General features: G+C 39.2%; 1 protein-coding gene across 1 annotated transcript in view; it reads right to left on the bottom strand.

Moving 5' to 3' along the window:
- The window catches only part of LOC143352449 (uncharacterized), a 31,617-nt gene extending 10,647 nt beyond the window's left edge, over nucleotides 1-20,970 (bottom strand). The window contains exons 1-3 of the mRNA XM_076784949.1: nucleotides 20,316-20,970; nucleotides 16,648-16,842; nucleotides 9,855-10,133 (exon numbers count right to left, since the gene is read on the bottom strand). Coding sequence (XP_076641064.1) covers nucleotides 9,855-10,133; nucleotides 16,648-16,842; nucleotides 20,316-20,439 — 598 coding nt within the window. The 5' untranslated portion in view covers nucleotides 20,440-20,970. The remainder of the gene's footprint in view (nucleotides 1-9,854; nucleotides 10,134-16,647; nucleotides 16,843-20,315) is intronic.
- Between the last annotated feature and the right edge of the window lie 457 nt (nucleotides 20,971-21,427).

The following is a 21,427-nucleotide window of genomic DNA, read 5'->3' as shown; positions in this document are numbered from 1 at the left end:
ATATCGTTTTTAGTTGGTCATTGATCATAATGCCTTCTCCTCTCTGTCCGATCCACTTCGCAATTGGAGGAATTGTGCCAATGGAACTTGGCGCTCACGGATATTGTGGCCGAAAATACATCAACTCAGTCAATGAATTCATAGTTGTGCACCGCATCTTGCACAATATTAGCGGATTCTAGCGGAACGTTCATTTACGGAACCAATTTAACCCTTTGTGGGATCGAGGATTTCTTGAAATACTGAGAATATTTTCCTTAGAGATCTGGATTCTTTATCGAAGTTTTATCTGGTTTTATTTTCATTAAATAATAGGGAAAATGTGAAATATAAATATATTGCTGCAAATAAGTTGACCAGAAAATGTCGAACACGTATTTCCTGTCTTATTACGTTACAATAATGAGAACAAAATTTCTTTAACACGTTCAGGACGGATGCAACCATACGATACCATATGGTATAGCTTGAAAAGTGTTTCATCACTGCTATGATAAAAAATAAATACTGTATAGAGACGAGTAATATGTTTGTGACTCTCTCTTTGTTCGATTCTCAGACATCGTACGAGAAACGAGTAAATACCCCGATGAGCGTAAGCAAACATTGATGCAGCTTTGATATCGTCTTAAAGAAGGAACCTATGGTAAACAGTAGCTTGCAACGTTGCAGTTTTCCATAGTTGACTACGCTTCCTCTACGCGGTTTATCCTGCTCCCGGCGTCTTGAATAATATGTTGTAATTGCCTCCGTGCCGTTACGTATGCTCCGTGTTTATTGCATATGCAGGATGTAACAGTAACTTCTTGCATTTGAATATCTCCTTGTAACAACACGAAAATACTATCATACACTAAACTGACACGTGTTGAGAAGAATATGACTGAAGACCGCTTCAAGATCACCAGGGTATTCTTAAACGAGACGTTATTGATTCTCTACCGTGACAGAGTGCGTATAGATGTATTAAATAGGTCAATTATAGCAGGTACAAAATAAATGACAAACACTCAGTTCTATAATTAACGATCAAGGAACACATGTACCCACGGATCACTTCGACGCGTGTTCGATTACCATAATGGTAGCCCTAGGGCGCTAACTATGCACCATTATCCGCAATAAAATGACTATAAATAGTTTCTTAACTATCTAAATATCCGCGGTGTCGTTCCTGTCGAAACGCAGACCGTCGTCGCTGTTAATTGCCACGGTCAACGACAGAGTATGACATAATAGCTTCGTAAACTTGCGGCTTCTCCGGAGTGCGACTTTTGCTTTCGATTTCGGTCAACCGTACGTATATTCACGGTCGAAATCCATAGTAATCTTCTTGCGCTAAGGACTAACGGAATCACTAGCCGAGCGATGTTGTTTGTACTGCGATACTCAATACGTAGTCCGTTTTCTGCCAACAATCACTTCAAGTTAGTTTAATTTTAACTATCTATGCAACGCCATTTACATAGTTGAATATTCCATATTTTCCTCTCCTTCGGTGTACACACACATTTTACGCTTTTATCTGTCTCTTGCGGCGAATAATAAATATTGTTACGATCGTTATTGACGCTTACTGTGTAAGCCTTTTTTTTTTCAACGTTAAGTAAGATTGATCCGTCCGTAGAACTATTTACAAGAGAAGGTCGTTAATAAATATTCTTTTTGTTGATACTATCATCCGCAATGACAACGTGCCAAGCGTAATTCTATTTCTAGGAAAAGAGCACATATTTGCGGAACATTCTTTTCAGAAAACGACGAGCAAACATAACGGTGTGCTCATACAGGAAGGGGAAATTCCAAGAAACACTGTTGTAGAATGAGAAGACCGCGGTTAATGCGAACGAGAAATCGTCCAGGTGGAAATAGTTCGCGAAATAAGATTCAAGACTGAATGCTTAATTTAACAACATCTGCAGCCGATTAGAATCAGATAGGTGCTAAAAGAAAATGATTATCATGGTCGCGTAACTCGACGAAAGTGGAGCTGTTGATTTATGAGGTGCCCGGGTAGATAAGACGAAACGAGACTCTTTTTTGGAAGCCAACCACGTTTCAGTTGTTTTCAACCAAATCAGGGGAAAAGCATAAAAATATAGTTTTACAGGAACGACTAACGTCATTTGATAACAGTAAGGAAAACGCAAACGCGTTCCGGTACCTATGACACTGTTCATTGTTCTAGATGTAAACGTGATAGCACTTTTACTTTTTAACAGTCAGATAAATTAATGTAAACAGAACGTGGATTAAACCATTTAAATCCAATAATTGACAGTGCTTTGTTTCGACAGTCGGAGTTGATAATTTTAAAATCAATTGTTTGAACATTTTTCACGCAATAAAACGTTACATCAAAGCTACAAAACATCAACGTTAACAAATTGCCACTTTGAAACAAAATTTAGAAGATAACAATTTCAGTTTCACTCGTATAACATTTAATCTTTGATTCTGTGCGAACGTAACATAACGCACAGCTAAATTAGCGTTTCCTACGATGCATTTTGCACGGTTTTCATTGTAAGTGACTGCATGCAGTGATTCGGCGAATGCAACATGTACTATTTCGCAGCGCACACCTCCCACGTTCTGTTTAAAAGATCTTCGAAGTTCAATTAAATATGGCGGTTTCCGACTTCGTTAATGAACCGACAGAGAAAAATTTGTTATCGTCTAACCGATGAAAGTTGTACGAGTAAAAGTATTTACAAAAAAAAATATTACGAGGCGAAACCGTTGACCCTACACGATCCAGTATAATCGGCACACTGCGAAACGGTGGAGAAATCAAATATTGAAGATAGATAAGATATTCAGAAATGCGCTTTCAGAATTATTAATACGTATTTGTGGGCACACGAATAACTGATATACACAGGAGTTTTATCGCGACAGTTATCTGTACAAGTTACAACAGCCTCTCCTTTCTCTGAATGTCTTCGCGATAGAATGAGAAACGCAGATAGTTTGTTTAATATAGATACATATACGTATGTATATAGAAATATCTACGCCCCATAAAGCCGATGCCAGCAATCCTATCAGTTCTACATAGTGGTGGGGATGGAAAGCGACAGTTAAATGTGCAAGAAACGCGATAATTATCCGTGGTCCACCTACAAGCATCCACTCAATACAGCCAGTTATGGCAATACAAGAAATACGTTTGCAATTTGTTGAAAATCAGTTTCACACATAATTTTGACGGGCGAAGGTCACTCAAGGTCATGCCATTAACGTGACCACAATATGCAAGGAAAGAAAATATTTGCAAATATCTGCATTGTGTAAAAAGATAATACAGATTCAGAATAGACGAGTGAAATCGAAAATTCTGACACAGTGCCGTCCAAGTTGTTCACAAAATATTTTTCATGTCGCAATTGAAGAAGATATTTAGGTGGACTACACTGTACATTCGTATATACCGGGCGTCCTTACCCTTTTTTCTACGAACAAAACTAAAAGAAAAATGCCGAAAATTATTTATTGAAAAATTATACGAAATATAGTATAATTTGTATTGATAAAGTATAGAATTTGTGATATTCGCTAACGTTAGTACCATTTAAATATAGGTCTGACAACTATCAAGTACTGTAGATTTTATGAAGTATTTTTGAGTCTATATTTAGATAGTGTTTTTCTCTTTTGCTCGTAGAGTATGCTGACATAGTTCTGCGGAAGAAGGATGCAAGCGAATACCGTTTTACTTCGCTGCAGAAATTCAAACCGAAACCGATTCATTATTTTTTCCATTCCTGACCTTTCAAAACAGCAATCGACATCGCGTGTCTTCGACTCGCTCCAAAAGATAACATTCTTTCGACCGATGATGATACGCTTTATCGGGTTCCGTTTGCAAAAGAAGTTCGTTAACTTGCTCCGGCTCGCGACAAACATAATTCTACCAGCGATGACGTGGGTCACGACTGACACGGTTCGTAGTCAGTCGGTAAACGTGTGCGACATATCTCGCGATGAATTGTTTTAAAATAAAGGAAACTCTGTGTTCAACTGTAAGCATCATTCGAGAAAAGGAAATCAAAAGCTCTCGATGCTACCTTATCAACACTATCGTCATCGGTGACAAACACTAATCTCTATGAATACCATTAAGTTACACGATAAACAGCGTTTCTCGACGATCGTCCGCTAATTGAAGTACTGATTTAAATCTAGCAATCGGGCAGCACAGCTAAGAGATACACGCGAAGGAAAAAGTATCAAGGTCAAGTGCCGATATTACTTTCAAAAGTGTCATCGTTCTTCGGAGCGTTCGCGTGATTTATAATACCAGGAATTAGCATATCGCGCGTGCTGAAAGTGTAAAAGATTTTGTTACGTTGAAGGCGAGCACAGGACACGTTGTATCGTGTTTCTAACGAGTTCCGCGAAATGCGCCAGACAAAGTACGTAACCGGTTTTAATCTCGCTAGCCATGTTTTTAATTGCCACCGTTAAATAATTCACAGGTCCTTCATTTAATTCCGAGTTAACTTGCTGATTAATACCCGCTGTCAACGGCGATCTAGAGTGACTCCGATACCGTACGCAAGATTTATTTGCAAACGTATCTTGTATGTATCTTATAGTCCGACAGGTTCTGCGCGTACATTTCGAGAAAAAAAAAAGGCTAAAACGGGTGCAGAGGCGATAATGACAGGGGAAACTTGAAAAATAGCACAGAGGCTGTTGCAGCAACTGCAACATAAACCCATTTCGGAGGTGCGATCACCCTAGTGGTGTCGATGGACGCAGCCCGTGAGCGCAAACGTGTCCAATGTACTTGCCAGTCAGCGTGCTCCCTCTCTCTTTCTTTCTTTCTCTCGCTCGCTCTGCGCCATCTCGGTCTTTGTCTGCCCCACCTCTCGCGCGCTGGTTTCTCGCTCACCTCTGCAAAGTCTGCCTTTGTCCCACTCCTTCGGCCAGCGAAAACCAGAAGATGTGTTCCAAGGTTCGACACTCCCGTTTCGGCGACGCTGTTGTTCCTCGAGCAGGGGTCGCCCAAACACACAGAGGCGAGTACCGAAAAGGACGGCGGGCCGATGACAACAATTACGCGTTTAACACGAGTCGACACGTCCACGTCGGTGTAGCGTTGAAACACGCGCCAGGCCACGTGGTCGTCAGTGCTCGACTAACAAACGGTACTTTTGGGTCATCCGATAGCAGCGGGGATCCGCAGCAACGAGAAGGAACGTGGTCGCCCCCGAGGGCATACCTGTTTGCTCGCCAGTTAGACTAAACACCGGGATATCGCGGGACCCGGTTCGCGGACTGAAATGCCTCTACCGATGTATCACCGTCGAGGAGGCGAGAGGACAACGATGAACAGACAGCACGAGGACAGAGACAACCGAGGAGAGGTTCAGTAGCCGCGGCAGCAGCGTGTGTACACTACTGCCGCCCGCACGGCTCCCACACAACACGCCAGACCGAAGACACTAGCTGCTAAGACAGAGAGCAACTGACTCGCGACTGTGTCGCCGCGTCTCCGTCTCAGCCAACTTCTACCAGGCGGGGCATACTGCATCGCGTATACGATACCGACGCGTCACTACTCGGGAATGTCACGTCTAATTAAGTACTGCCTTCACATCGGTCGCTATTATTACCGATCGGTGGTGACTACACGATCCTCCGTATCCACACTGTGCACGTACGTGCACGGCTCTTTTTTCGAAAATGCCTTAAGGTGGCAGTCTCGTGTGAGACGCCGCAAAATCTCATTTGAATGAATTTTCCTCAAAGTGATGGTGCGTCTTACGTTGGCATTTTTTCTTTTGTAGGTAATTGATTTAACATAGTCTTTCGTTATACAGAACAGTTTTATTGGATTGTTTCTCGGTTCTATCTCGCCTACGATAAATACATGTTTGATCTTCATCCGGGGTGTAATTGTCCTCCACGCATTTTCAGTGCGAAACGTACAGGACAAGCACATTTCGAGAAAAACATAAAGTTGTGTATTGACGTCGCTACATACTCCAAAGCGTGGTTATTCTGAAATCGTTGTAACTCTGTCATTTCAATAAACTCAAGCATACAATTCTGTAGAAGTATTTTTAGAGTTCCATACTTTTAAAAACGTCGATCAAAAGGATTGATTTTTTGGTCTGTCTACGTGATGGCCCCTTTCATACGTAAAAAATGGTGTCGGTCAGAAATAAGATTTTATTTTAGAAATTATTATACAAGGTAGACACCTGTAATACGATGGTAGTCATAATGACTGTCCGCTCCATTTGCATACAGCAAGTATCAATCAATTGGAGTGGCGAACGTCTTTTAAGCGTTTTCTTTCGAGAACTAAACCATGAGAAGTAATGTAAGAAATTATTCTTATTAAGAAGTTTTGCCAGACGGAACGACCCATCTCATTACAGCAAACCTAGTTATATTGCATGAGAAATTTAAGCGAGATTCTTGCTCGTCATCGCTTCCTGATAAACAGAATAATGTAGACTGAGATAACGATCATTTTAATAACAGACTATTAATTTCTTCTATCGTGCGCCTATATATTATCTATATATACATATACATATACATATACATATACATATACATATACATATACATATACATATACATATACATATACATATACATATACATATACATATACATATACATATACATATACATATACATATACATATACATATACATATACATATACATATACATATACATATACATGGCAATGAACATGTACATGTACATATACATACACACACACATATATATATATATTTATTAATTGTTAATCTTATCAAACTATATGCCGCAAATGGAAACGAGCGGAAGTAGGTAATCTAATTCATGGTATGTTTATCGTTCCATTTGATTCTTCTTATGATACATACTTTTTATGATCTGTTTACACACTTGTTGTATATGTATCATAAGTAACTGTATTCTCCTCATCTACATTAACTTGATCATACACATTATAGTTGTTGTTCAATTTTCATTTGGTCATAATTATCATATTTGTAAACTGGTTGTTAAAAAAAGCTATCGTGTCGGTAACAGAACTTTCAACTTGTCGGTAAAAAGATAAAACTACACACGAAGGATAAGCACAAACTAATTGCAGAATAGATCGGACATCATACGGAATCACAAACGGATTAGAGTACAGACATCGCACGAGACTTCGTGTCGCCAGGGATCTATAACACCGACATAGTAGCAAAATGGTACTGATTTTAACGATCTCTACAGCACCGGAACAGTGCAATCAGAAATTGCATTTGAATTGCACTCGGCCTCGTCAGCCGAAGTTCTACAATTTTTCCAAACCTTGAAAATACCAAGAAAATTCGACATTAAATATTTTTGACAAAACATCACATAATGTAATTGTTTCTTTTTAGTTTTCCACATACCTATTGGAAATTATTATTTTAAAAATTAGAGCTAAATATTCATTTCTATTCGTTGTATATAATGCAATGTAATACATGTACACACTTTTTCATTTAATTTTAATCAAGTACATGCAGAGCTACTTCCCGCCACGAATCGGACTCGAGATCGGAAAGGTGAACTTTATAAATTGTAAAGTTTCCGTAAAGTTATACAAAACTTCATTATCACTATATTATACTTTTCGAGGACTCGTATTATTATAGTATAATAATCGCTATAATTATAGTATAATTATAGTATAATACTCGCGTATTATAGTATTTTTTTGAAGGAACAGCCCGAATGAACTTGAAAGTAGCTTTCTCCGTAAAACGCTGTTGCAATTTGCAGTGGTTTCCGTTTTTTCGCGAGAGTTTCTATCTTTGCCCACTGATATTCTGTTATTTCCCACTTCTGTACCATAAATACGGAAGATTCGGTCTAGCAAATAAAAGTAGAATTCCATTGCGCGGAACAACATTGGAGCAGTGTAATTCTTCACATACCAAGTTGGTCTTGTGAACGTTCTAACGTTTCTTTCGTAACATTTAAGTGTTTCAAATGACCGACTATTTTGCCGCATTGTTAAATCAATTGTCGAACGTTTTCTTTTTTACGTATGTTAATGATGGCGACGTTTAAAGTGCGAGTCGCTTTCTACGTTAGAAACTTTGTCAGATAATAAAGAAACGGTATTGGTCATGTTTTTCATATTATTACACGGCAGGGAGTTAATATTTTCATTTGAGGCTCAGATAAAAATCTGTAAAATCAGTATTTACTATTTGTTAGCAATTTCTGTCAATTGAAATTTTCTCGTAAACTCATCATTTTGAGGTCTTAAAGGAATCTCAAGTGGTCTGGTCCATTTTCATAGAAATTACTCAATTTTAAAGGGTGTAAGGAGACTTTTTCGATGGAGTATGTGGAAATGAAAAAATCCATTATCATTTAATTTTCTTGAAGTAATGGTTCGACGTCCGTTGCTCGTTATCTAACCATAGTCAGCTGAGCGTTCAACCACTCGTACGCGCGCGCACAGTCGAAAACAGAGAGCGATGAACCCGAGCCAGACCTTCTCCTTGAACACTCGACTAAGTTTTTCTAGTGCTTAGCAACTTTTCAAACATCGTAGACTATTTTCATGTACGAGCTGTTCTAGACACAGCCATCAAACTTGAAACACGTCTGTTCCCTTATAAAACTCCGTGAACGAGCTATAGTTTGATACTCAGCTGCTCAATATTGTGTGAAAGTATATACGTGCGTCAAAGCTCGTAGAAAATTTCCCATTGTTCTGAAGTAGCTTTGCATTTAGGTATGCACGGTATAGTATAAGACTGGTACACAATAGTAACGATATTTCAAATTTCACTTAGAAGGCAAAATAATAATTCTACAGAAAGAACTCAAAAATAATCAAATTATATAAATAACGCGGATGATAATGTTCATTGAAAAACATTGATTTCATTTCTTTTAAAATGGTCAACGCTCGGATTTACTCTAATAAAATCATACTGCGAATAAATAATAATTCAGATAATGTAATCAATTCGTATTCTCGCAATTTGTAGTATTTACTGCAAAATCGTTGATGAAATACGAAACTCGCTTGGACGGGAATCGGATATTATTGAACATACAGACAAACCGTAACATGAGTATTTATATACTTACCTACAAACACTTTCATGATATCGTTTTCAGAATGTTACAAAAAAAAAAAAAGATCACTTGTAAATTCAACCACAAGTGTCCATACCTTTTATTATTACTTCAGCTATGCTCAGTGTTTCCGTTTGATTCGTTAGAAAAATATGCAATATAATTTTCAATATACTTTCCCAATGTTACGTATATTTTTCTACAAACGTGCGTTAATATTTAATTTTTCGAAGGGCTTCAAAAATACGTCTAAACATTTAATTCAAAATATGAAGTCAAAATATAAAATCTTGTTACTAGAAATATTAATAAAATTCATAGGTGACAAAATATACAGGATGTCTCGCGTAACTTGATCACTTTAACTATCATCGTTATTACAGACAATAGAAAAATTGTCAGAGAGAAATATTATCAAGTTCGAAGTGGCAAACATTGTTGCAAGGAAACAATTTTTCTCAAATACACATGTTTAGAGATTTTAGTTCAACTGTGTATTCAGTTAGCCTCGAGTACAAGACATAAACAAAAATAAATTTAATTGAATCGCTAAAAAGTTCATTTCAACAAGCAATTAAAATTATGTCCATTAACTTCATCATTTTGTGAATTTGTTAAAATAAGCATTTTTTACCAATCTTTCCCTTGCAGTTGTTTTCTTAATGATATTGTATTTTAGGAGTTATTTTTTAATTAAAGGGATACTTGAGGTGGTTGAGTCAGACGAGACACCCTGCATAAATGCATGCATAGAAACTCACCTTTATTTTGCGGTGGTGTCCTCCGCATCTCACAGGGGGCTCCACTGTCCTCAGCAACGTGCAGTGCAGCGGCTGGCGCACTTCCGGTCGTACGTTGTTGCTGTTGTTGAAATTGAGAATGGTGATGTTGGTAAAGCTGCTGCTGCGGTTGTTGTTGTTGTTGCTTCTCCTGTTCTTGCTGCTCGTTTGACGGCGCTGTTGCGCTTGTTTCAACTGGAGAGCATGGGTTATCAGAAGCAAAGGTTGTACTCTCATCAGGTGAAGTCGCACTTGTGGTATCTGTGCTCACAAATAAAAACGGAAATAAAAACCTAGACGCGTGCTACTGCGATTCTCGCAAATAGGTTCTCAAGGATCTCTCGTGGGGAAAACTAGAAAATAGTGAAAAAATGACACAAGGAAACAGAGTTCGGACGAACATAGACGTCTGGTAACGATACAAATTAACTCGTTCAACGTTCCTAGCAAACGAACATTTCCCTCACATTGTTTCAATATTTTCATTTTTACTCGACGGTCTTGTACAGTTTACGTACACTTATATCAACACGAGGGTCTCCGCAAGCCGTCAAATTCGGAAGTAGAAAGACACTTTCTGCACACTCGGGCCTATGAGATATTTGACTAGTATCTGCACAGTTCGAAATGTGCACATGTAAAGAAGACGGTTCGGGTTTTACAGTACTTTTTCTCTCCCCTTTAGCAACGACGCTGTCTCCGCAAAGAGCGCACGAAGGGTTTGGTCAGAGTGACAAATCAATTGGCAAGGACGAGCCTGGTCGTCTGCAAATCGAGAGACTGTTCACGGTACAGCGAGACTTTTGATGCTTCGTGATCTGATGGATGAGATATCATTGTTGTTCGGTGTCCTTTTAAAAAGCTCGACGCGTATATCGATGGCACTGGGGTGTGTTCGCTTCGAAACTGATTCTCACGTGGCCGCGACCGTGTGCGCTGTATCCGATATGACTTTTGTCACGCGATATAGACAGGTTTTCTCTCGGTTTTCGTTTATTCGATGCGTGTGCAGGGGCCAATTGTCACGCCGATCTTGACGATTCAAAGGCGGTTAGGGCGACATCTGTCGGTCCGCCGGGGGAAAGTCGGTACGCGTACGTGTTCGACGTGCACGCGAACACGGCCCCTCGCGAACTAGAGGCCATGTTGCGTCGCTATGTCGACGATTGGCTCCGCCTCTCCCCGCGTCGCCCCACCAACGATGAGCCACGACGCTCTCTCTCGCCAATCGGAACCAAGCTGATCCCGCCAACGACATTGTTGGCCGTCCGTTCTACAAGACGGTTCACGATACCCGCGGAGATGTATGCATTCACACCGACACTACCGCGCAATCACGTGACCCGTCCGTGTGAGCCCGGCGCGACTGTGTTTTATTGCTATATCCTGTGCGCGCACATGTGTCGGTGGCAGCATTTCCTCACGTGCCGCTCCTGCGCTCAGCACACCAGTCGTATTATCGCTTACTTTCCGAGCGTGTTCGCGCGGCCTGCGCCAAATAGAGCTGTAGAAGAAGAGTACGGGCATTCGCTAATGTACCAAGGAGAAGCGCACGACGTTTCTGTACCGTGTCTAATCCCTATTTTCGGACACGGCGATCTTATCCAGAAAAATCATTCCTGTTTACGTGTTTGCCTTGTACCAATCGTTAGCCGGAAACAAAATGATTTAAACACTGAACCGTTTCTCGTATAACACGGCACACAGCCAACGAAGAAGTGCCGTGTTTTGCGAGTCTGTATAAAGGGCTAGCACGGAACGGGGTTAGGTTCCATAAGCGAACCTGTTTCTTTTGTAACTGGCATTTTCAGCAAACTTTGTACTTCTTTCCTCAATCTCCTTTTCCTACCGTTAACTCTTGGATATCTTTAGAGTCCATAGGAAAATTGTTCGGTCACCGTACACGTTGTTACTATTACTACACCGCTTTCTAAATTTTTTATATGACCATTGTGCTCTTTCAAACGCATAGCGAAGATAAAAAAATTCCATCTTAATTCTGAAGTCGAAGCTTCGAGTGCGAAGGGTTACATTTGCATTGCTATATAAAAAACGATGTTTTATACAGTTTTAGGTTTTATACATGTTCTTCCTACTGTTTAAACGTGTACATACTCGTTTTTGTTATAAATACATAAAATCAGAAGTCTATTCGTATCTTCGTATACAAACTTTAGAAAATGATTGATTAATGATAACAATGTTTAAGGTGCCTGTCTACTGACCTTAAATGGGTAATTGTTGGAACAATTACTCTACTAGGATGAGCTGGGCGATATCTTCACTTTTGCAAATTAAACTGCGATCGTTGTAACAAGTTAAAATAATCACGCACACGTTCTGAAGGCTGGAAACTGATGCGAAAAATGAATACAAAGAAAGGCTAGTGAAAGGGCTGCAGGACCGGGAAGGCGAAACGAAGAGAACAAAGAAAGCGTAGAACGCTTGGAGAAGTGAAAACGCGATTCGGTAGAATACCAAACTATGATGAAGGACTGCTGCCCAGCCGACGCGTGTGGTTTACTAGCGAATACGAAAGGGACAAGATATGCTCTCTGGGTATTTACACACATGAAAAGTAACGTTTGCTTTAAAGGTGATGGACTATAACGATTCTCGCGGTCATCTTGTACTTTTTTTTTTGTCGCAATGGCGGGTAATCTTCAGAATCTTGGGTTGTTTGTCTGTTGACAGAGTCACGGACAAATGGTAGAGAGACCTGAAATTCCTCAACAATAGGATTTTCACAATACCGATCCCTGCTACCTCTCTTTCCGGTTTCTCAATCTCTTATCGTGCAGCGAGCATCAAAGCCTTGCCCGTTGTAGTTTTATTAAAGTTTCTTATTACTTTTCTTGAAGATCGGGATATTTTATTATCTGGATCATTGAATTATTTGTGTGTAACTGTATGGATTTAATATTTTTAAGGGAAATACTTGAAATCATAATAGCTGTCCAGGACACTCCTATGTCGCAAGTCTGAAGCAATAGGAGTGGGATGAACACCTATTATGACTTCAGGTATCTTCTTTCGGAAAACAAATCATAGGCACATGAACCTGACGTTGCCATGTTAACAACGTTCGTGCTCGAAGAATTAAGTTCTGTTTTATTCTCGACGAAAATCGTATACAAGGCATGTTAATTATAGAGTTGAATAGGAAAATCGCGTGGTCTCGGAAATTCGTAGTGCATAGTCCTTGCCTTGAAGTTACGACATTCGTCGGTTTTCTTCCCGATCGATATCTCTCCTATTAGTATAAGCCCAAAGATTGGCCATCGCATTCTCTGGTACGATCCTTTCATTTTTATTACTCGAATTCTGCACAAGACCATTATATTTTGCTAATATAATCCCTACTTATCAGTACACTAACTATTATGAAACATTACGATCGATATGTTTGTGTACGGATATCTCCATATCACACTTTTAGTCTGTACAACGAAACTAGTTAACAGGCTCGACAAAATAAAACTAAAACTTTGTGAAAAATATAAACGAGTTCAGACTGTGAATTATCACATCGGAATCCTTATAAAAATTCCATAAAAATTTACTAAAACACTTTTAAGCATATAGTTTACTACTGAAAAATCCAAATGTTCAAAATATGTTAAAGATGTTTAATTATCCTGCAATATATCAGCGTACAACAAATTTTGCTGAAGTCATGAATGACCCTAGGATACCATTGGTCAAATTGATATACTGTTGGGAAAACATAATTAATATGTCTGGGATAAATAATTTTATCGAAAGGTTCATTGCGTGAGACGGAAACGCAGATTATTTAACGAAAGTGAGAACGCAAACAAAAGTTTTAAAGTTCGACGATTTTCGGTCGAATCGATGAGTTTCGTTAATTAAGTAATAATACTGGGGTGAATGCTGCGTAGAATAAATGATATTATGTTTTGCATAAGCAGCTAGTAGAGGAGATAGTTTGAACACGGCACGACGATAAACAACGGACTCATCGTTTCTTGAGTGATCTATCCGCTTTAAGGACACGGGCGGCGCCCGATACTGCCGCCACCTCCTCCCGGCAATTGGATAAAATTTTCATTCGCTTTAATTGTGTTATGTTGCATATTTAAATCGAAAGCGATTATTTCGGTAATAATAGGCAAATGCAATAAGTGCCACGTAAAATTAAAAAATGTATAACGCGGGCTCGAAGATTCAAAACAAATTACAGAAATGCTCGGATCGTGTACATGTAAATTTCCTGTAATATACTCTGTGCTTTGGCGAGTTTAATAATGTCATTGAAAATGATGGAATACAGTTCTCAAACGAATGGATAATATCCCAGAAATGTATTTGAACAGTAGTGTGTACGTGAAAATGTAATATATTTTTGTTATGGAATTAAATGTTCAATTGTTAAGGTTGTAAGACGTTACCTTTAGAATAAAATAGAAAACATGATTACTTATAACGTGTACAGCGTTAAATGCATGGGTATCCAACGCCCACAGGCATTAAAGGCTACTTCCTCAAGAATGTCTGGTACGGTGAACCGAATCTTCGGCTTTAAACCCGGGTTCGAAATTCTTTGTGGAAACATTTGATTTGTCGTGGGCATCATCTTGCAGGTAAACGCAGGTCAAAATGATTGTTCACTCGGGGAACGTTCCGGGGAAAATATAGTTATTTCTTGCACCGGTGCAATTTCGCAGAATATCTGATATTCCGGAAGATTATTCTCTCATTGAATCGTGTCAATAAAATGTGAAATTCACAGTAAATTAGTAAGTAAATAGATATATTTTTATAACGTTACAGTGGAGACTAGAAGATTATTGAGATTTATAAACCTGTTTTGCTAGAGCTGTTCATAAATTGAGGATACATTGAACAATATTATCTAAACTTGTTTGCTTTAAGAAAACACGTAATAAAGTTTTATATTATTCTAAGTAGATACAAACAATTGATTTTTCAATATCTACTCAGCTATTTTCGGTATCTTTTAAAGATCTAGCCCTTCTTTTGGCATTTATTATATTATATCTATTTTTTGTCCAGATGTAAATTAAGACATACTTTTCGTACCCATAAATAATTTTCGAAAAGTTGCCTCGTATAAGGTTCAGGGCGGCAGAGTAGGATGCGTTTGCGCGTGCGAATATTGCACACGAGTGAGAGGCGTTTCTAACGGGCACTTATCTGGCAGGTAATTATTGAGTGACTACTATACTAGACGGAAGACTCGTGAGAGAAATGTGATTGGTTGTTAGGCACACATATTCCTGTTATTAGTCGAAGTGGTAATATCAATGAATTGCACCATACAATTGTTAGAATACGAGAATCGTGGGCTTTATGTTGTTACAACAAATTATTACTATTCAAATGACCTGAAATTGATATATGACGAATTATAAACCAGGATATGTCGGAATACTTAAATCAAGAAAATTGATTAATGAATCAGAAATGTTTAAGGGTGACTACAATTAGTTTTAGTAGAGGGTAAGTGTCCAACATTGGATGACTATAGACCGATTCAGTAAGTAATGGATTAATCCACAACATTCTGAAATGGGAAGAAACACATGGATCGAGGTGTAACGTTTGACAGCCACGTATGTTAGAGAACGGGAATCGTAGGTTTTATGTTGTCAGCTGAAAAACTATGTGGAACAGTGCGGCCCTGTCTCGAGTATTGATCTGTACGAGAGTTGTCTGCTGCCCCTCCCCAGCCCAACGGTAGATGTTTCATCCCTTCGCCACCCCTGAACAACAAGGATGTCGTGCACCTGTGACTAGGATGCTGGTGAATACCCTATTAGGCATCTTACGTAGACATTGTCTTCTTACATAGGGACTCCGCATTCGTCACCTACGAGTCAATGATTTAGACATCGGGATCATAGAATTTCGAATCCACTTTTGTACATCGTGCACATCGAGTAACATGTATTTCGGCAAAAATTGATGTCCGATATGGAAAAATCAGACTAACAGGAAAAACGTCAGCCGAGCTGAATACGAACTATTACTTTAAATTATGTCACCGCAAACTAGAATCATCTTTTATAGGTTCCTCCCAGTAGAATATGGTGTGTTGCACCTTGTTAGACTGTTTTTTTTTTAAGAAGTCTTTTTGCCTAAATTAATATTTCGTGAATTTTCAAAATTGTAATCTTCCTTTAAGGGACATGGGAGTGGAAACCTTTAACTTGATGTGTTCCTTCGTGAATACGTAAGATATTGTAACAATGAATCCAAAATCAAATAGTAAGTGCATGGTAGCTTTATTTTTTTTTTTTGCTACCGAAGGACAATCAGCAGTAATTCGCGAGCACGTCATTCAGGGCAGTAAAAATGTATAACTTTGGTAATTATACGTATTTCAGCATAAAATTTACAAGATATCACAATAAACAATTCTACACTAAGGGGCAATTTTCAAGTTTGAAAATTAAGAATATTATTTACAACAATCTAAAAACTAGGCCGTCGTCTGTAGCAATCCTTTAATTAAATTTCAAAGTTTAGCGTATAAAACACCGAGTTGCAGTATTGCGAGAAAAAGTTGGCTCTGAACTCTCAGCCCTCGTAATTCAAAATGTTTAAACAATATCGAGGAACTAAACAACGCTTGTTAAAAAGGGCATTGAGTTCTACAATGTACGTAGTTTTGCACAAATCTAAGACCGCGTGTGTACAGAATGTATGAATACAGTCATCAAAATTAAATAGATTTCGAAAGCCTATTTTTTCTTTTTATAAAATAAAACGGGGAATTTGGGTTACTTACCGCTCGTTTCTTTAGCGTTGAGATCATATCCGTTTACGAGCATCTGTCCAACGCGAAAATCTTCTTTGCGATTGATAGGCGTGTGGATCGTCGATTCTCCATTTTTGCTAGACCATCGTCCTTTCGATCCTCGTTGTTGCAACGTAGACGACCTTGAGGTAGAGCTGGACGTTGTATTTTCTGTTCGATTTCCACCTAAAAATTACACAAACAAAAATTACGCGTTGGCGATCGTCAAAGCAACTTCATACTAAATTATGTAATTCATAAGTGAAGTTTTTCAACTCCGACTCCCACATCAAAATCTCAGCTATACATATGTATAATTTAAATGCTCTATATCTGTAAAGAAAGGTCTAATATAAAATATATTTTCAGAAATTATTCTTTTAGACACATACTACTAAACAATTATCATTTTTTTATCGGAGCATACAGATTTATTTGAAATTCAAATTGAAAATTTTCCAGAAAGAATAACGTAATGGATGCAGTAAACCAGGAGAGTGGGTTTTGGCATTAACGCCTCCTAGTGTAAATTGCAGTTGTAACAAGTTACCGGCAATCGGTATCAAGATAATTTTCATGTAGCAGGACTCGAGCGTACGTTGATTGTTGTATGTACAGAATTGAGAAGTTAGCATGCGGGATAACACAGGGACAAGAGTATTATAGTATTCCAAGAAGGTTCTGCTTTCATCTGATACTACCCAAACTGTTAATACTCGGCCAGCAACAAGAAAAAGTTAATAATCGCATCTAATAATTAAACGTTTATATTGCACATTAATTTTTCATCTTTCTACATATAGTATCTAAAGTATATCGCGATTGATATACTTTATAGGATATTTCTTTAAAAAAAAATCGTAAAGGCTGCATCGAGGACGCGGCCGCAGTGGGGTACGTGAAACGTTGTATGCGTGCTCCAGAGGGTGTATGGGCACTAGGGTACAGAAGTGACGTAACCAAATACACAATTGCCGATGATTTTGGATTTGAACCGAGCTATAGCCAACTACCGGGCGCCTGTGTACGGGCGCACGCATAATTTGCTGTTGCTGTGGTCCCACACTCGGGCTGTTGGGTGTACCCTGGCTGCTCCTGGTGGATGCTGATGGGCTGGTCTCTTCGTCTACCCTGAGCTTGCACTTCCTATGGAGACGGACACGTTCCGCCGTGGTGAAAGGGGGTGGGCGAAGACTGGCATATCCCCTCTGTTTTGCTGTCCGAGTCCCTTCACGCCTTTTCTGGGCCCTACGTGTCGAATGCGGGGGCTCCATAGCCGAGCAACATAGCAGAATGTCCCTAATGTACGTAGGGTGTACTTATGTGTGTACCTGTACATTTTCTTTAGCGAGAAAGTACAAAGGTAAAGCGTCATTTATGTATGGGTGAGGGTGCTTGACCTGTGTTAGGGTTGATTCGAGCGGCGCACAGTGGGCCAAAAGTGCCAAAACGTGGCCAAAATACGAATGAGTACTTCAATTTAGTTCAAAATTGATACTCATAGGTTTCTCGGGTCGCTGATTATAAATCTGATGTCAAAATTACAAAAAACAAAATGGCGGATGCATAACCAAAATAATTATTGGACTTTCTTAAAAATTGGTATTCCTATATTTTTCGGGCCGGCGAATATGAATCTGATGTCAAAATTACAAAAAACAAAATGGCGGGTGCGTTACCAAAAAAATTATTGGACTTTCTTGAAAATTAGTATTCCCATATTTTTCGGGCCGAAGAATATGAATCTGATGTCAAAATTACAAAAAACAAAAATACAATTTTTTTTAAACAATACAAAAATTATTATTAAAAAAGAAATTGTTGTATCAGAAAACTCTATAAGTGGAACCATACAATGCTTATTTAACAAATTTTATTATAACTTCTAAATTTCTCGAAAAAACATGCTTGTAACTAGTACCATGACTACCTCTGCGTCACAAAAATGGATCGCATTACGAAAGGGGCAGTTTCGGGCAGCTACTTTTTCAAAATAATGTTAAATAATAGTGTCTACTACAAGACTCGACAAGAATCTCCGTGGAATATTGTGGAATACACAACTTTTAGTATACATTTGTAAAATCTGTGCACTATAAGTTTCATCGTTCACTTCATACATTCCAAACATTAATTAATATAAATCCAATGTTATTATTATGTATAGTATTTACTTCCAGGAACAGCATCCAACGTACACGCACAAAAAAAAATTCAATTTACGTAAAATTGTAAGCTTGACACCTTTTTTTTCACAACGTAGTTCACTGCATGAAAACTGCGAGACGGCTGATGGGATATTTGTACTCCCACCATTTAGCAGGTAGAGGTAGTAAGACCTTTTTACCTTCGACTTCTTATACAGTCATTACCTGAGAATCCAATACGGCAAGAGCCATACCCCTAACGTGAAATTCATTTTTCGCATTTTGGCCACGTTTTGGTGCTTTTGGCCCACTGTGCGGCGCGGGGAAGGGAGTACGTGTTGGGACATTGTGTGTTGTGGGCCGTTCGTGGCAAGGGGAACGCGCGGCGAAGAGGAATGGATAAGGGGAAATGTCCCGTTACTTTCCAATGGTGGGAGCAGCCGCGTTGAGCGTGAGCCAGGAGCGTCAGAACTGTAGTTACTAGCTCTGTGAACGCCGCGCGCGAGCCTAAAATTAGGCTTATTTTAAAGTCGCGTGGCGCGATAACGGCGCCATTTGCGCATGCGACACTTGCGTGATAGAGTAATGGCTTGTTTCTTCTTCACAACGATACCAAAGTTAGGCGCGTGGGTAGTACGGTTGCAAAGATATAGGCGATATTAGTGGAACATGTTTTCGTTACATGTAGTTTTAGAAAGCGGCCCTTCTACTACTACGTACCGAACTGAAAGACGTTTCACGTCGAACAAATTGCGTATTTACAATGCTGTCCCTTTTTTCTTTATTAATATTGCCATAGTCATTTGACGCACTTTCTACGTAAGCTCAAATTTGGAAATGTTACGGCTGTCGTATAATTTTTCTAGCGACCGGAAATTAATTTTTGCAACCACAAACGTCGCTCGAATGCACGTACACAAAAATGTATGAAGAATCGTGCGTTGCAATCAGGATTCCGGTCGAGGTTACTTGACTAATTTAAATTTCCCTCCACGCTGCCATACCCAGATGGCGTTCCTTAGAACTAAGCATGCTGGGCAATCACATAACACAAGCAAACTCTCGTCTGTGGCATATAACTAGCTTCGGGTATCGTGTTGCAGATTGTTCCGACAAAGCAATACAGCGGGAAACTACGGCTAATCAAGACATGGCAGTGTGGAGATTTGTGCGAGTGTGATTTGTTCGTGTACCGGGCAAGAAATGGCTGTACGATCAGTGAAGGCATGGAATCGAGTTGTTGGACATATATCGTGGGACTAACCTACGTACGATAGGTAGTATGTAATGTCATATCGTAGTGAATTCGACTGTCAGACACGTAAGTCTGTATACGCATCGAATAAACACCATTGCAATATGTTGGAACTCTGTTCGACGATAGGAGACTAGTAGACAGACGGGTAGGAGATGACACGGGTAAACATCGTTCGATAATCGATTAAGTGTTCGCGGGGTCTCGTGGGAAATTGTGCGCGTGTTTTTTTAAACGAAAGTGGTCGTCTCACTCACCTGGTACGATTTCCTGTGAGGTCATTTGAAGAAGCAGTGCGAGTTGTTGACGCTCGGACATCCGCGCTGGGTAACCGCGGAAACGACTGTTACCGCCTGCGGGCATTCCGTCCTCATAACTCATGTAACTCGATCTCGAAAACGCACGTGGAGGATCGCGATTTACTCTCGAATCGGAAGATCCAAACCGCGTGCGGTCGCGCGCCTTTATTCCTGGTCCCGCCGTGATTTGTCCACGAGCGAAGATAACCTAAAATCGCACGGTCGGTTCACGCCATTTTGACCTACCGAGCGCGCACAGATACGTGAAACGACAGTCACGCAACACGTATGCAACCACACGCGCCAAAACTAATCGCATCGGATGAACACTGTGAATTGTCGTTTTGTGATTTGCACTCTTGTTTCCCGGGCCGATGATTTGATTTCACGTTCGCGGTATGTGTGTGCGTGCACTTTCGAAAATGAGATTCGCGACACACGACTCGGAACACAGTGCGCAATATGACGCAACGTTTGTGTTGGTGTTAATAGTTGGTATCTCTGTCGATAGCGTGCATCGCGCCAATATTCAAATTAACGTAATTAAAACCATACCCCCGGAATAGTTCGTAGCTGCTCCAGCAGAAGTAAATGAACGGAAGGTTACGGTAAAATGAACAGAATTAATGAATGATAAAATATAAAATCAAATATATGATTATTATCGATCAGTAAAATGTACTCTTGTCATTTTTGTGTTTTTTTTTAATAAAGAAGATGGGTTTACATATCGCATCACGTATCATTCAGTTCTAAACTTATAACGGGAGTTTTGTCATGTAATCGATAAGTTCCACTTACATTTACAAAATAAATACTTGATACAACCGAATGGAAATTATAAAAAATTTGGATACTATAATTATCGACTATAGTAATTCCAATCTAATGAATATAATAGGCCATGTAGAGCCATCACATACATATACATATATATTAATTTTCTTCAAATTGCCCAACATAAATAGGACAATTAACTGGACCACACTCGCATTCTCGTCCCTGTCATTCATACACATATCCATTTTATACTGTTTTGCATCTTGTGTTTATTGTAACAACATTATAAT

Source organism: Halictus rubicundus, chromosome 3 (assembly GCF_050948215.1).
Source record: "Halictus rubicundus isolate RS-2024b chromosome 3, iyHalRubi1_principal, whole genome shotgun sequence".
NCBI lineage: Eukaryota > Metazoa > Arthropoda > Insecta > Hymenoptera > Halictidae > Halictus > Halictus rubicundus.
The sequence above is the reverse complement of the archived record's forward strand: the minus strand, read 5'-3'. Positions and strand labels throughout refer to the sequence as shown.